Genomic DNA, 11,538 nt, shown 5'->3' with positions numbered 1-11,538 from the left:
GCAGCTTTTCATACACATGCAACATACGGATGGTCCAGAAGATGTTCTCTGACCAAAGCAAACTGCCAATTGTTTTTTTTACTGCAAATAAATTCGAATAGCTAAGCATCGCCAATTGCAGAAAATGCAGCCATGATGAGCACACTAGCGATCAGCTGCTTCAAAACTCAAGTTAGGGCGCGCTTAGGATCTGTGTAATTTAATACGGAGGTGTTTAACTTAGAGGTGTATCTTACCTATAGTTTAAAAAGACGCGCCTAAGCAAGCACTTAAGTGCGTCTAGGCTCTAGGTGATAGCAAAACGCCTAGCGCATAAGCATGCGCTTTGATCAAAAAAGCACAAAGCGGCGGCAAAACGCATAATTAATGTCTAGCGCTTTTTTGAACTATGATCTTACCAGCCAACTAAGTAATTTCCAGCCGGAAACAAAACGATGGGCTGAGACGTGTACTCCCCCCATTCCTATATACTAGACCTTTTAGAGATTCCAATATGCACTACATACAGCAAAATGAGTGAATCTACACTCTAAAATATGTCTACATACATTCGTATATAGTCCGTATTGAAATCTCTAAAAGGGCTTGTATTTAGAAACTGATGGAGTATTTTTTTAGGGGGGTAATTAAAAGGAAAACGATAATCCAAATAGGGCCTTGTAACACAAGACACGTGACTCCCCTCAACAACAACGAAAAGAAGGCTGATACAACAAGCCATCTACTTTTTGGTTCAGAAACCATATAAACACACAGGCATTCGATCTCCCTTTACCCAACATGCAACCAATCAAATGGATCAACACAACAGCAGCAAAGCAAGGAGGTCTCCTCACGCTAGGACTAGGGGGGCCAAATAACCTTGTCACAGCAAGCACGTTGAAGGGAGGCACTCTTGCGAGAGTCACATCTCAGGCTCAAGTTAGCCCCATCCCACACTATATGGGGTCTAGGGAATGTGCTAGATATTAGTTAGACTAACAATTAAGTTCGATGACCTGGTAGTTCTCACTGCTCAAGTTGTGCTGACAGTGCGACTTGCTCTAATTCACCTGCACATACCACATACAGAGGATATCTTCCTAGCTGTCAGGTGACTGAACGATGCTGCTGATCATCCTTAAAGCAACCTCGGGCTTGTCGACAGGCACCTATATAGAAGATTTGCATTGACACAAGCTTACGCTTCAGTTTGCACATAAGATGTACTAACCTTTCAAATAGTGAAATGTTGTATACGTTGGCACGTACCTTGTGTCCAGCTCCGAGGATCCAGTAGAAGTTCAGGTTCTGGTATGATCTAGCGTATGCCTTCACGGGGTTGAGGCAGCGCGCTGGAGAATCACAGTATCGCAAAGCCTGCCTTGACGTGCTCAAGAAACTCTTCAGACCAGCCCATCTGAAAAACATGATCATGTTAAAAGGTTAGAAAACAAGCACCTCTATATGCGAGTATTTCGATGCTACAGTGTGCACTACGATTTTGAATTAAGATATTACATACATGCATTATGGTACTAATCGACCCGTCTTTGTTCTGTTACAGTGTCCATCATTCACTACTGAGTGTGACTCGTGGATGACGCCATTATGTGGAAGCGCTTCTTATGCACAAGGCATGGATGGGCTGGTCTGTGTCCTCCTTCCCACAAACGTACCTCGGCCTCCCTCTCTCTGCCTACACACTCCCTCTCTCTTTAATAGCTTCAAATATCAAACAGGGTGGAGGGCTAAGCTCCTCTTCTGCACCGCCAGCTAGGCTAACCCTCACCTCCTTCGTTTTCGACTCCCTCGCCACCTACTTCATGTCAGTTTTCCAGCTCCCCCAAAAAGCTTTGACGCGCTCGACGCAATCCGACGTGCTTTCTTCTGGACCGTGGAGGAGACCTGTACGGGGGCGAAATGTCTTATAGTGTAGCGGGATGTTTGCAAACCAAAAAAATACAGTGGTCTAGGCATCAAAGATCTTCAAACCCAGAATAATTACTTGCTTATGAAATTTGTTTTACAATGTTTAGCCTCCTCCACCCCCCTTCCTTGGGTTTCCAGCTGGAAATGGTTTGTGCTCCTGTGTATCTAAAGCCACAAACCATTTGTTCCTCCACTGCCCGAAGGCCACCCTGGTTCGCAACACTCTCGGCATTTACCCCTCCAAGCTTCCAAGATCTTTGGTCCATGGCTACCCCTGTGACTCCTCCGCTATGTCTTGGCGTGACTACCTCTCTGCACAGCTTGTCGTGCCCCTGTAACTCTGCCTTGAAGCCCATGCTATGTATGCTACATTGGCAATGGTGGAATGAAAACATCAAAATAACATCAGGGAGGAAGGTAAACATAGGAACCTTACTTGAGTTTTTTGACCCAAGCTTCTACACCGATTGTCGAGCATATCACATCGAATTGCCCATTGTAAACCGACACATTTACTCCATATGCTAGCAATTGATCAACCTAACCAAGTAAACATGCATAACATATCAAACGCCACAAATTTTCATCAGCCAACAAATTAGATCCATTAGAGCTTTGTTTACCTCATCGATTGCTGGCTTCATGTAGGTGGCATTCATTGCTTCGAAAACTTGAATAGCCACTCCTTGCCAACTGCAGTTTAATCAGATATCAGATTACGGCAATTTGAGTAAGATGATATTTTGGGTGAAAAAGAAAAAATATATAGAAGAAAAGTATGCTCACATTATGTTCTTAGGAATAACCTTCAACTTTTCTTTAATGACCCCATTCATGAGACCGTCAATGGTGTTGGGGGTCGACGGAAACACCTGGCTCGTCGATGAGCCTTCGCCTTTGTCAAGCAAGAAATTTAGCATATCCTGCAGAAAGTCATGCATGTTTTATCAATTTGAGCTGAATGGTATTAATATTTTGTTGTGAGAACAGTCTAATAAATGTCTACCAAACATGCCATCAACATGCTATCCATAGTTGTGTCTACTGGTCCAGATGATCTCCTGGCTCTGTTTTACCAGATATGAAATGAGCTCAGGTCAAAAGGTCAACTTGCAAAAGTCCTCTATTTATTTTGGGCCTGGCGTGCAAGAAGACTCCAACGAGGATCTGAAAGTTGTTATCGGTATTGATAGAAGCAGTGAATAAAGGATATCTGGGCCTCCCAACAATGGTGGGTAGGTCCAAGGATGTTGCTTTCGAGCATATTGCTGAAAGAGATTGGGGGGATGTACAAGGGTGGAAGGGTCAGAGGCTATCAAAGGAAGGAAAGGAGATCCTAGTAAAATCTGTAATACAAGCCGTTCTGGCCTACACCACGAGCTGTGCTTCTTTTACTAAGTTCCTCAAGCAGCTTACTTCTGTATTTATGTTATGGAAAAATTCTGGTGGGACTTATGCAATGGACAGCGCAAGGTGCATTGGGCCAGCTAGGAGAAGTTCTTTGTGCCAAAGAAATGGGGAGGTGTAGGCTTCAGGGATATGGAGGCTTTCAACCAAACATTTTTGGCTCAGCGAGGTTGGCGGATCCTAGGTTGTCCTGGGTCACTCTGTGCAAGTTTTAAGAGCCTGCTATTTTAGGCACACTGATTTTCTGAATGCTTATAGTTCCCCTCGTGGTGCTTCCCTGACATGGCGCAGTATTTTACCTGGAAGGAAGTTGCTTAAACAGGGAATCATCTGAAGAATTGTCAATGGAGAAAAAGTCGATATCTAGCAAGATGATTGGTTACCTCAGAATAGTTGCAGGCACCCTTTTGGGAAGGCAAAAGAAAACTAACATTGGCGAAATGTCTGATCTTCTATTGGCGGGCAATAAACAGTGGAATGAGAACCTTGTGTACTGTTTTGGCATGCTTTGTAGCCAATATGTACCTTACCAAATTTTTGGTTATGACCACAACTTTGGTTTTCGTTTGGTTGGTTGCAACTGTTTGGTATGCCAATGGCTCCTTACCAACTCTGCTTCATTTTTTAGTCAAAGTTGGCCAACTCATAGGCACACAAAACCTTGACCAATATTTTGGCTAGCCAAATATTTTATGGGGCAACTCTAGATTCAAACCAAACAAACCCTATGTTACTAATTACTATGCACTTACCACGCCATCACTCTGCTGGTCAATCAAATCAACAAGATTCGTCCACGTCATCTTCGCCGTGGTGAATTGTCCGGCTGCTATCTGCTCTTTTACAATTGCCGCCATTCTGCAAACAACATATCAGATCAGGGCATGCCATTGGAGATCGAGGCAAATAACATGTTGCAGATTTTTACCTGTTGAGAGGGGCAACAGCTTCGTCGCTCAGCCTCGATACATCACGCAACAGTTGCGCATATGACAGCTGAAAGGATCAAAGCATTGGTTGGGAAAATCAAGCTTTTTGCGTAAAAAATGGAACTGCTTTGATCATTGAGAGACTCAAACAGATTAAAATGATTTAATTACCGCAAAATCATCTGGTGAGATCCAGCTATCCCCAAGCACCACACCCCCTAGTGTGAGCTTGAGGGCCCCGGCGTGGATGGCCTTTGCCACGGAGATTCCAATCTTCGCTGCAAGCTTGCCACCATAGGACTCGCCGACAAGGAACAACGGGCTGCTGTGCAAGGTGGGTATCTCCTTGGTAAGTGCCTTGAGGAGCTCGGTGGCATCAGCGGCAACTTGCACGTCCGTCGTAGCTAGCACGCTTGGGTCCTCCACGTAGCTATACCCAACACCCACTGGTAAGTCCTGCATTCCAACATACTCATTACTTACACTGCCAATGTCCTCAAATAGTACGTGCAATTAGAACAACTCTTTTACCACGAAGATGAGATCAGCCTTCTGCAGCCACGTCGAGTTGCGTGGCTTCAGATTGACATCCAGCGGCCCGATCCCCTGGAAGTTGCCACCCCCGACGCCTGACCCTCCCTGAAAGAACACGACGACGGTCAACTAATGCTTTGTACTCAACCAAGGAAAAAAATGGCAGTGAGAGGAGACCAGTTACATACCGGACCGCCCTCCAACCAGAGGATGGTTGGCCATGGCTTTACTGGCGAGGACACCCGATGTGGGCTTTTGTAGTACCACCAAAATAGGTGCGCCTCTGCAACAAAAACTTACCGTTAAACTCATGCACAAAAACAGACAAATGGAATAAAAATTTGGTCATAGTAGTAAATGGCAAAACGAAAGGATGAGAGGACCCAACATGATGTAAAGATTGATATTATTAGTGGATACTTACTGTGACGAATTTCAACGTAGCCCCATGTCTCGTTATCAGCAGCAACAGTGGCACCTTGAAGAATGAAGCATAGCAGAACAGCGGCTCGCCACATCTGAACCAAAATGTAGATAACTGAATTTTAAGTCTATGAAAATGTTGAACGGGACCATGGTTCACCCGAACCTACGCTCAACACCATTGATCTCTGGATATCACTCATGGGGATCTGTGCACAGTGTATTAAACAATGCATGGCACGAACTGTTTGGGGAGATGGCGGGAGCAGTCATGCATGGCACAAGTAGTTTAGTGATGGTTATGAGCCCCTCCATTGCCAAATAACCCTACTTGATGCTCACACCATATAGGCAATAAAATAGTGATGTTGCATTGAACATCTCGAATGCTGTCCCCATGCACAAAATAGAAAATACTGTTCACTTTTTTTTATTGTCTTGGTATGGGTAACAGCTCTCTGCCCAGGACATGCATGGAGTAGGGAGATTAAATTCAGCTTGCATTTGCATTTGGTAAAAGGTTACAGTACTAAAAATTCTGCTAAACCTTTAATATTTCTTGTTTGTGCATGTGGTTCTATTCCTTGCATGGTCGACAAAAAATTATCTTTATTCTGGACTAGAGGCATTGTATAAATTATAGGCCAAAGGATGGCGATGTCTAATTTTGCAAATTCATTTGAGGCTGACAATGACTTTATCGCACTAGAGCTGATAAATTCTTTTATAGCTTAAGGTTGACAATGACATATTTCTTTGTTGCACATATTATAATCTTACATACATATATATATCAGTGCAGAATTATGTATGTGTTCATGTACAGGAAACTGGGGCAAAAAAGCAAACCCTAAGTCTGAAATTGAGGCATTTGGGTACCTTAAATTGGTCAGTTTGCTCGCTTGTAACTTGTTGCCGCCGTGGTGGGGCTTTGCAGGGGGGTGGCCATGACGGAGGGAAGCCGGGAAGGGGAGGCGGGACACCGGGACCGCGGGAGCGCACGGCAGGGGCGCAGCCGCGCGCAGGGCAGGGGCGCGGCTGGACCGGGAGGTTGGCCGGGCGGGAAGCCGGGAAGGGTTGGAGGGAGCCTCCTGGACGACTGGGCTCCGGGCTCCGGCCGTCGACCGGCGACGCCGCGACGGCGAGGCGGCTGGCCGGCTGGGTGTCGGGGTCGGGAGTTGCTGTGCGAGGGCAAAGAGTGTTCTGCTCGTGCTCGGGAGTTGCTGTGGCTTTTTTTTTCTTTTGAGAGAGAAGGGAGTTGCTGTGGCTGCGGGGCTGAAGGTTGTTGCGTGCCCCGAGTTGGGCCGGCCAGGTGCGCCGGAAAAAATAACCTCGTTTTCTGTTTTGTTTTGTTTTTTGTTTTCGTTTCTTTATTCCTTTTTTTACTTTTATTTGTACTTAAAAATATTCTAAATAGATATATTACAAAAATCAATCTACATAAAACATTTGAAAATTGTTGAATGTGTATGGAGAAAATGTTTATCATGTGCACCAAAAATGTGTATGAAACAATTTGATCATGTATTTAAAAACGTTAATAAAGCATTTTAAAAAATGCTGAAAAATTGTTTGACAAATGTTAAGGTAGCATTTGAAAAAAAAATTAAATGTGTATCAAAAAAATGTTGACCATAATTAAAAATAATGAATTTTTATCATGTATATAAATATGTTAATCAAGTATTTGAAAAGGTGTTGAACAAGCATTTGAAAAATGTTAAATGTGTGTAGAAAAAATGTTGACTATGTATTAAAAAATGATGACATTTTTTATCATGTATCTAAAAATGTTAATCAAGCATTTGAAAAAATGTTGAACAAGTATTTAAAAAATGTTAAATGTGTATAAAAAAAAGGTGTCATCTCCTATTAATCCACTTGTGTTTGTGCATCCCTACATCCCATCATCATCATCCGTCCGATCAAAATCTGGTGCTTGTTTGTGCGTCCACGCTAATTTTGCAGAAAAGCGCCCACCTCTAAACACCCCCTCCACCAAGCCAAGGCAGGTCCACCAATTCCTAGAGCTCCCCAAATCGCTTGGTCCTTCCAATCCCACTTACCAAGGCCGCCACGACGACGGCACCACGCCGAAATACGCATCTAGGGGGACGATTGCCACGACGGGGCAAGACAACCTGCGACGAGTCCAAGGGAAAGGCCGTGTGGGTGGCCGTCATGTCGACACCCTCGGACGAAAATCCATGTCGATGGCTGCCACGTCAGCGGCCTGCGGCGGCTGCATCCTGACAGCGACGACCTGATGGAGATAGCGGTAGGCAACCACTTCATTTCGACTGCAACGGTGACCACGAGTCCACTACATCTCGATGACCACTGCCGCCAATTGTGGTGACCACACTAGTTCTTTTAGATGACTCGGGCTTATTGCAATAGCAATGATTCTTCTGGACGTGCCAATCAAGCTTCAGAATTGTAGTAACATGTGTTACTAAATGCAAAATTCAAAAAAGAAGTGAATGTCAGTTCTTTGAATCTGTTTTCAGATACTCCCTCCGTCCTATAATATAAGACGTTTATTTGACACTACACTAGTGTCAAAAAATATGAGACGATAGTAGTTGAGAAAGAGAGCAACAGGGAAGCGGGTGTGTTGGCTGCTTGGCCTTGGGCTACAACTCAAGGAATAGATGAATCTTGGTTGTGCCTGCACCCAAGTTTATTGATCCTGTGACTGAAAATAACAATGTAAACTCGTTTGCTATGATTGAGTGAAAACTCTCGTTTCCTCTCGAGAAAAGAGTGTTTTACTTTCTTTGGGTGAATGCCATTGTTGAGGTTGGTGTGAATTTGTAAGCTGAGGTGTTCCTTGCGTGATTCATACTATAGTTTTGTTCACAAGTCTCGTACGCTGCCAACAAACTTTTACACCTCATGCATGCTGCCATGCTACTTCTACTCCCTCCGGTCCTAAATATTTATCTTTTTAGAGATTTTAAATGGACTACCACATACGGATGTATATAAACATATTTTAGAATGTAGATTCACTTATTTTGCTCCGTAAGTAGTCATTTGTTGAAATTTTTAGAAAGACAAATATTTAGAAACGGAGGGAGTACTACTGATTCGTAAGTAACTAACATCACAAACAGTTGTTGAATAAATGAACTGTTCACTGTTTATACAACAGAATAAATGGATGAGTTAAAAGTCTCACTAAATTCCTTGAAAATGAATTTTGCTTGGTGATAGCACTTGCTCCTTCATGTAAAAAGCCAGAGCATGTTCAGGTTTACGAGAACATGCTCCTGCTACATGGTGCACTCCATTCAACACAGTGGCGGAGTCAGGATTCGAGTATAGGGGGGGGGGGGCGAGTACGTATATTGATTTAATCTCGTTGGTAATTACTCGTGGCTCCTACTAAAATTGTTGATCGTTGGGGGGGGGGGGGGCTGCTCGTCCCCCCTGGCTCCGCCCCTAATTTCAACACTCAGCAGGTCATAGAAAATAGAAATACATGGCAGGGCAAGTGAGATGGGTTTCCACGCAGCTAGATAGGAGACAGACTCATGTCGGCCACGTGATTTATGGAGGAAGGGGCCCAACAAATCCCAAAACCTTAAAAGTGCACGCGCATTAAACGGAGGCAACCGGCGGCCGCGTCCTGCACGCACGATCGCGCCGCGGATCCCCCCCCCTCCCCGCACGACCAGGTGGCACCTGGTCGGATTGGTGCCGTCCGCGGTCGTGGGCGGTTTTGTCTCCATCCGGACGCGATGTGGCCCACCTATAAGAGATAGAGGGGTGGAGGAGTGGGGGTCGTGGGCGGCAGTTTCGAAATTTGTGCCTGAAATTCCTCCCGACGGTGCTCTCTCCCCATTCCTCTCTCCGCCTTCGTCTTCTCCACCGAACGGGTCGCGGTACGGGTGAGGCCCGACGGAGTCCTCAAATCGTCGGCGGGGGTCGCGGGTGGTTGTCTGCACGGAGTTGCTGGTGCTGGTCGGCGTCGCAGGTATGCTCTGCTTTCTCCTCCCTCTCTCTTGTCTCGATGGGGGACCGCCATTGTTGCGGGTTGTTGCAGTTGCGCGGATGTGACGGACTGCGAGGGAAGCCTTCATCCCCTTCATAGGGTTCAAAACGAATGCCAAACCCTCTCACTTTTGTGGTCGACTTTGCACATCTCTTATCCCCTCTGGTTTGAGTGTTCTCATGTTGTTCGGTAGCACGCCCCCGTTGTGGTGGGGATTCATGGCACATAGATGTAGGTGGGGAAGGGCACGGGTATGATAGGCACCACGAGATGCTCGTCCATAGCGCCCGATGTGCGCCCGTTTGTCCTCATTGTTGTTTGTTGTTCGGGTGCAGGGGTTTCAGATATGTTCAGGACCGTTTGTTGCCAACTAAACAACCTACAATGTTCATGATTTCTACCAGCCTTCTACCAGTCCTTTTGTTTGTTGGTAGATGTGCCCTAGATGTGTGCAATGCAATGGTTGATTGGAGTAGTTATTGATTAGTTGCAAAAAATTCTACTCAGTTGGTTGCATCCCTATACTAGTTGGTTGTCCACATGTTCCGCACCTTGCACTAGTTTGTCATGCTTAGTTTTGCTTCCTGTTTGCACTAGGTTGGTTGTATGTGGTTCAGTTGCACAAGTTGCCTGCTTAGTTGGCTGCATCCCTATATTTTAGTTGGCTGTTCACATGTTCTGCACTTTGCATTAGTTGTCATGCTTAGTTGGCTTCCTGTTTGCACTAGGTTGGTTGTCTATATGTTGTTCAGTTGTACAAGTTGCATGCTCAGCTGGTTGCATCCCTATACTAGTTGGATGTCCATATGTTCTGCAATTTGCACTAGTTGTCATGCTTAGTTTGCTTCATGTTTGTACTAGGTTGGCTGTCTATATTCTGTTGACTTGCACAAGTTGCCATGCTTCCGTGTTCGAGTTGCTCCTGTTGGTGCCCTGCTGGTGCACCTACTTGTCCATATATTCTAGTTGCCTAGGAGATTAATCATAGTTGGTGAATAGCCTGTCCATATTTTGTTGCATACATTTCTAGTTTGTTTGTCCCAGTTGCACAAGTTATCATACTTAGTTGGCTGCCTTGTAGTTAACTATTTTCTGCCTAGTTATTACTTGTCTTAGTGAAACTAGTTGTCTTATATGTTATCTAGTTGCACAATTTGACTGCCTAGTTGGCTGCATCACTGTAGTAGTTGGTTGTCCACATGTTCTACAGTTTTTACATTAGGTGTCCTGCTTATGTGTAGAGGTCTGCAGATTAAAGCAATCTTTTATGTTTTTTCTAGTTTGCTTGCGCATCTTCTAACTATGTTTTTTGTCTTGTATATTTCCCGCGGGCTAAAAATGGTTATAATAGGAGGAGAAGCGGATGGCAATGAAGAAGATGTATTTTTTTCATTTTTTTTCTGTGTCTTTGAGTTTTTTCAACTTATCCATGTATGCTTATATCTTTTTATGTTTTTTGCTTGCTTAATTAGGGTTCTGGAAATCAGCCCCTTCGCCAGAACTCGAAGCGTGCTGCTGATTGTCAGCCACACTCTGCGCGTAGTGATCAGCAGGGAGAGGAAGTTGAGGTGACTGTCATGCTGAAGACACAAGCACCTTATTTTGGTTTTGTGGGTCATATAATAATTTTCCCCCCATGCCCATGTTTTTATTTTCTTAGGGTGTTGATCAGTTTCGGGTTGTAAAGCGGACTAGAAATGAAGCAGTTGCGGGAGGAGCTAAATCATCTACTAAGGTAAATAAATCATGGAATATGAGTGTTTCTAACTTTTAGACACTGGTGAAATTATGCAGCCATTGGCACCACTATTTGTTGTAGTTGCACAATAACCATCTTGTAGTTGACATCAGTGGTCATCTTGATCTAAATAGAGTTTTTTCAGAAGTTGACATGAGTTGGCATGCTCTGCTTTTCATTGTTGTAGAATATTTTGTTTGTATTAGTCGGTATGCTCCATGTTTTTTTACATGTGATCTTTCTCTACCACCATGTGCACAGGCAGGAGTTGCTGGAGGAGCTGCCTCCTCTTCCGTAGCAGATGTTGAGGTATGTGGGTATATTTTTGGGTTTATGAGCTATTGAACGGTTTCTTGCAAAAAAAATTAGTCGATGTTTTCTTCTTGCAATATCATGCTTATAGTTGCACATCCCCTAGCTTTGTAGTTGTCAGGTCAAGTATATTCTTAGTTTTTTTGCAGGTTGCACACTGGTAGTCTACAGTTGTCATCATGAGTTTTCATAGTTTCACAAGAACATCATATTAGTTGGCATCATCCATTTTATGTGTATATAGTTTTAGCCAAGCAGTTGGCCCTCCTTTTTTTGCTGTACTA

At 44.3% G+C, this 11,538-nt stretch overlaps 1 protein-coding gene across 5 annotated transcripts; it reads right to left on the bottom strand.

Annotated features, from left to right (window-relative positions):
• Window positions 1–633: 633 nt before the first annotated feature.
• On the bottom strand, window positions 634–6,506 carry LOC125552819 (serine carboxypeptidase-like 51). Of its 5 annotated transcripts, XR_007303801.1 has the most exons (13): window positions 6,084–6,506; window positions 5,206–5,299; window positions 4,970–5,064; window positions 4,779–4,886; window positions 4,419–4,703; window positions 4,247–4,314; window positions 4,071–4,176; window positions 2,698–2,834; window positions 2,535–2,604; window positions 2,348–2,451; window positions 1,988–2,277; window positions 1,505–1,887; window positions 1,252–1,399 (listed from the first exon to the last, which is right to left on the bottom strand). XR_007303801.1 is itself a non-coding variant. In XM_048716508.1 (12 exons), the coding sequence occupies exons 2-12, from the start codon at window positions 5,297–5,299 to the stop codon at window positions 1,083–1,085; spliced, it is 1,284 nt and encodes a 427-aa protein (XP_048572465.1). In that variant the 5' UTR covers window positions 6,084–6,506; the 3' UTR covers window positions 634–1,082. The 5 variants fall into 5 exon arrangements, 3 of the variants coding, with proteins under 3 accessions (XP_048572465.1, XP_048572466.1, XP_048572464.1); XM_048716508.1 differs by lacking the exons at window positions 1,505–1,887; window positions 1,988–2,277 and adding an exon at window positions 634–1,151; XR_007303802.1 differs by lacking the exon at window positions 1,988–2,277.
• Window positions 6,507–11,538: the final 5,032 nt, after the last annotated feature.

Source organism: Triticum urartu, chromosome 4 (assembly GCF_003073215.2).
Source record: "Triticum urartu cultivar G1812 chromosome 4, Tu2.1, whole genome shotgun sequence".
Taxonomy (NCBI): Eukaryota; Viridiplantae; Streptophyta; class Magnoliopsida; order Poales; family Poaceae; genus Triticum; species Triticum urartu.
The sequence above is the reverse complement of the archived record's forward strand: the minus strand, read 5'-3'. Positions and strand labels throughout refer to the sequence as shown.

Coding starts and splice junctions, on each gene's coding strand:
- LOC125552819 (XM_048716507.1), bottom strand. CDS start 5,299: ATGTGGCGAGCCGCTGTTCTGCTATGCTTCATTCTTCAAGGTGCCACT. Junction 5,065..5,205: donor CTACGTTGAAATTCGTCACA/GTAAGTATCCAC, acceptor TTTTTGTTGCAG/AGGCGCACCTATTTTGGTGG. Junction 2,278..2,347: donor GCTTGGGTCAAAAAACTCAA/GTAAGGTTCCTA, acceptor TTGCCAATGTAG/CATACATAGCATGGGCTTCA.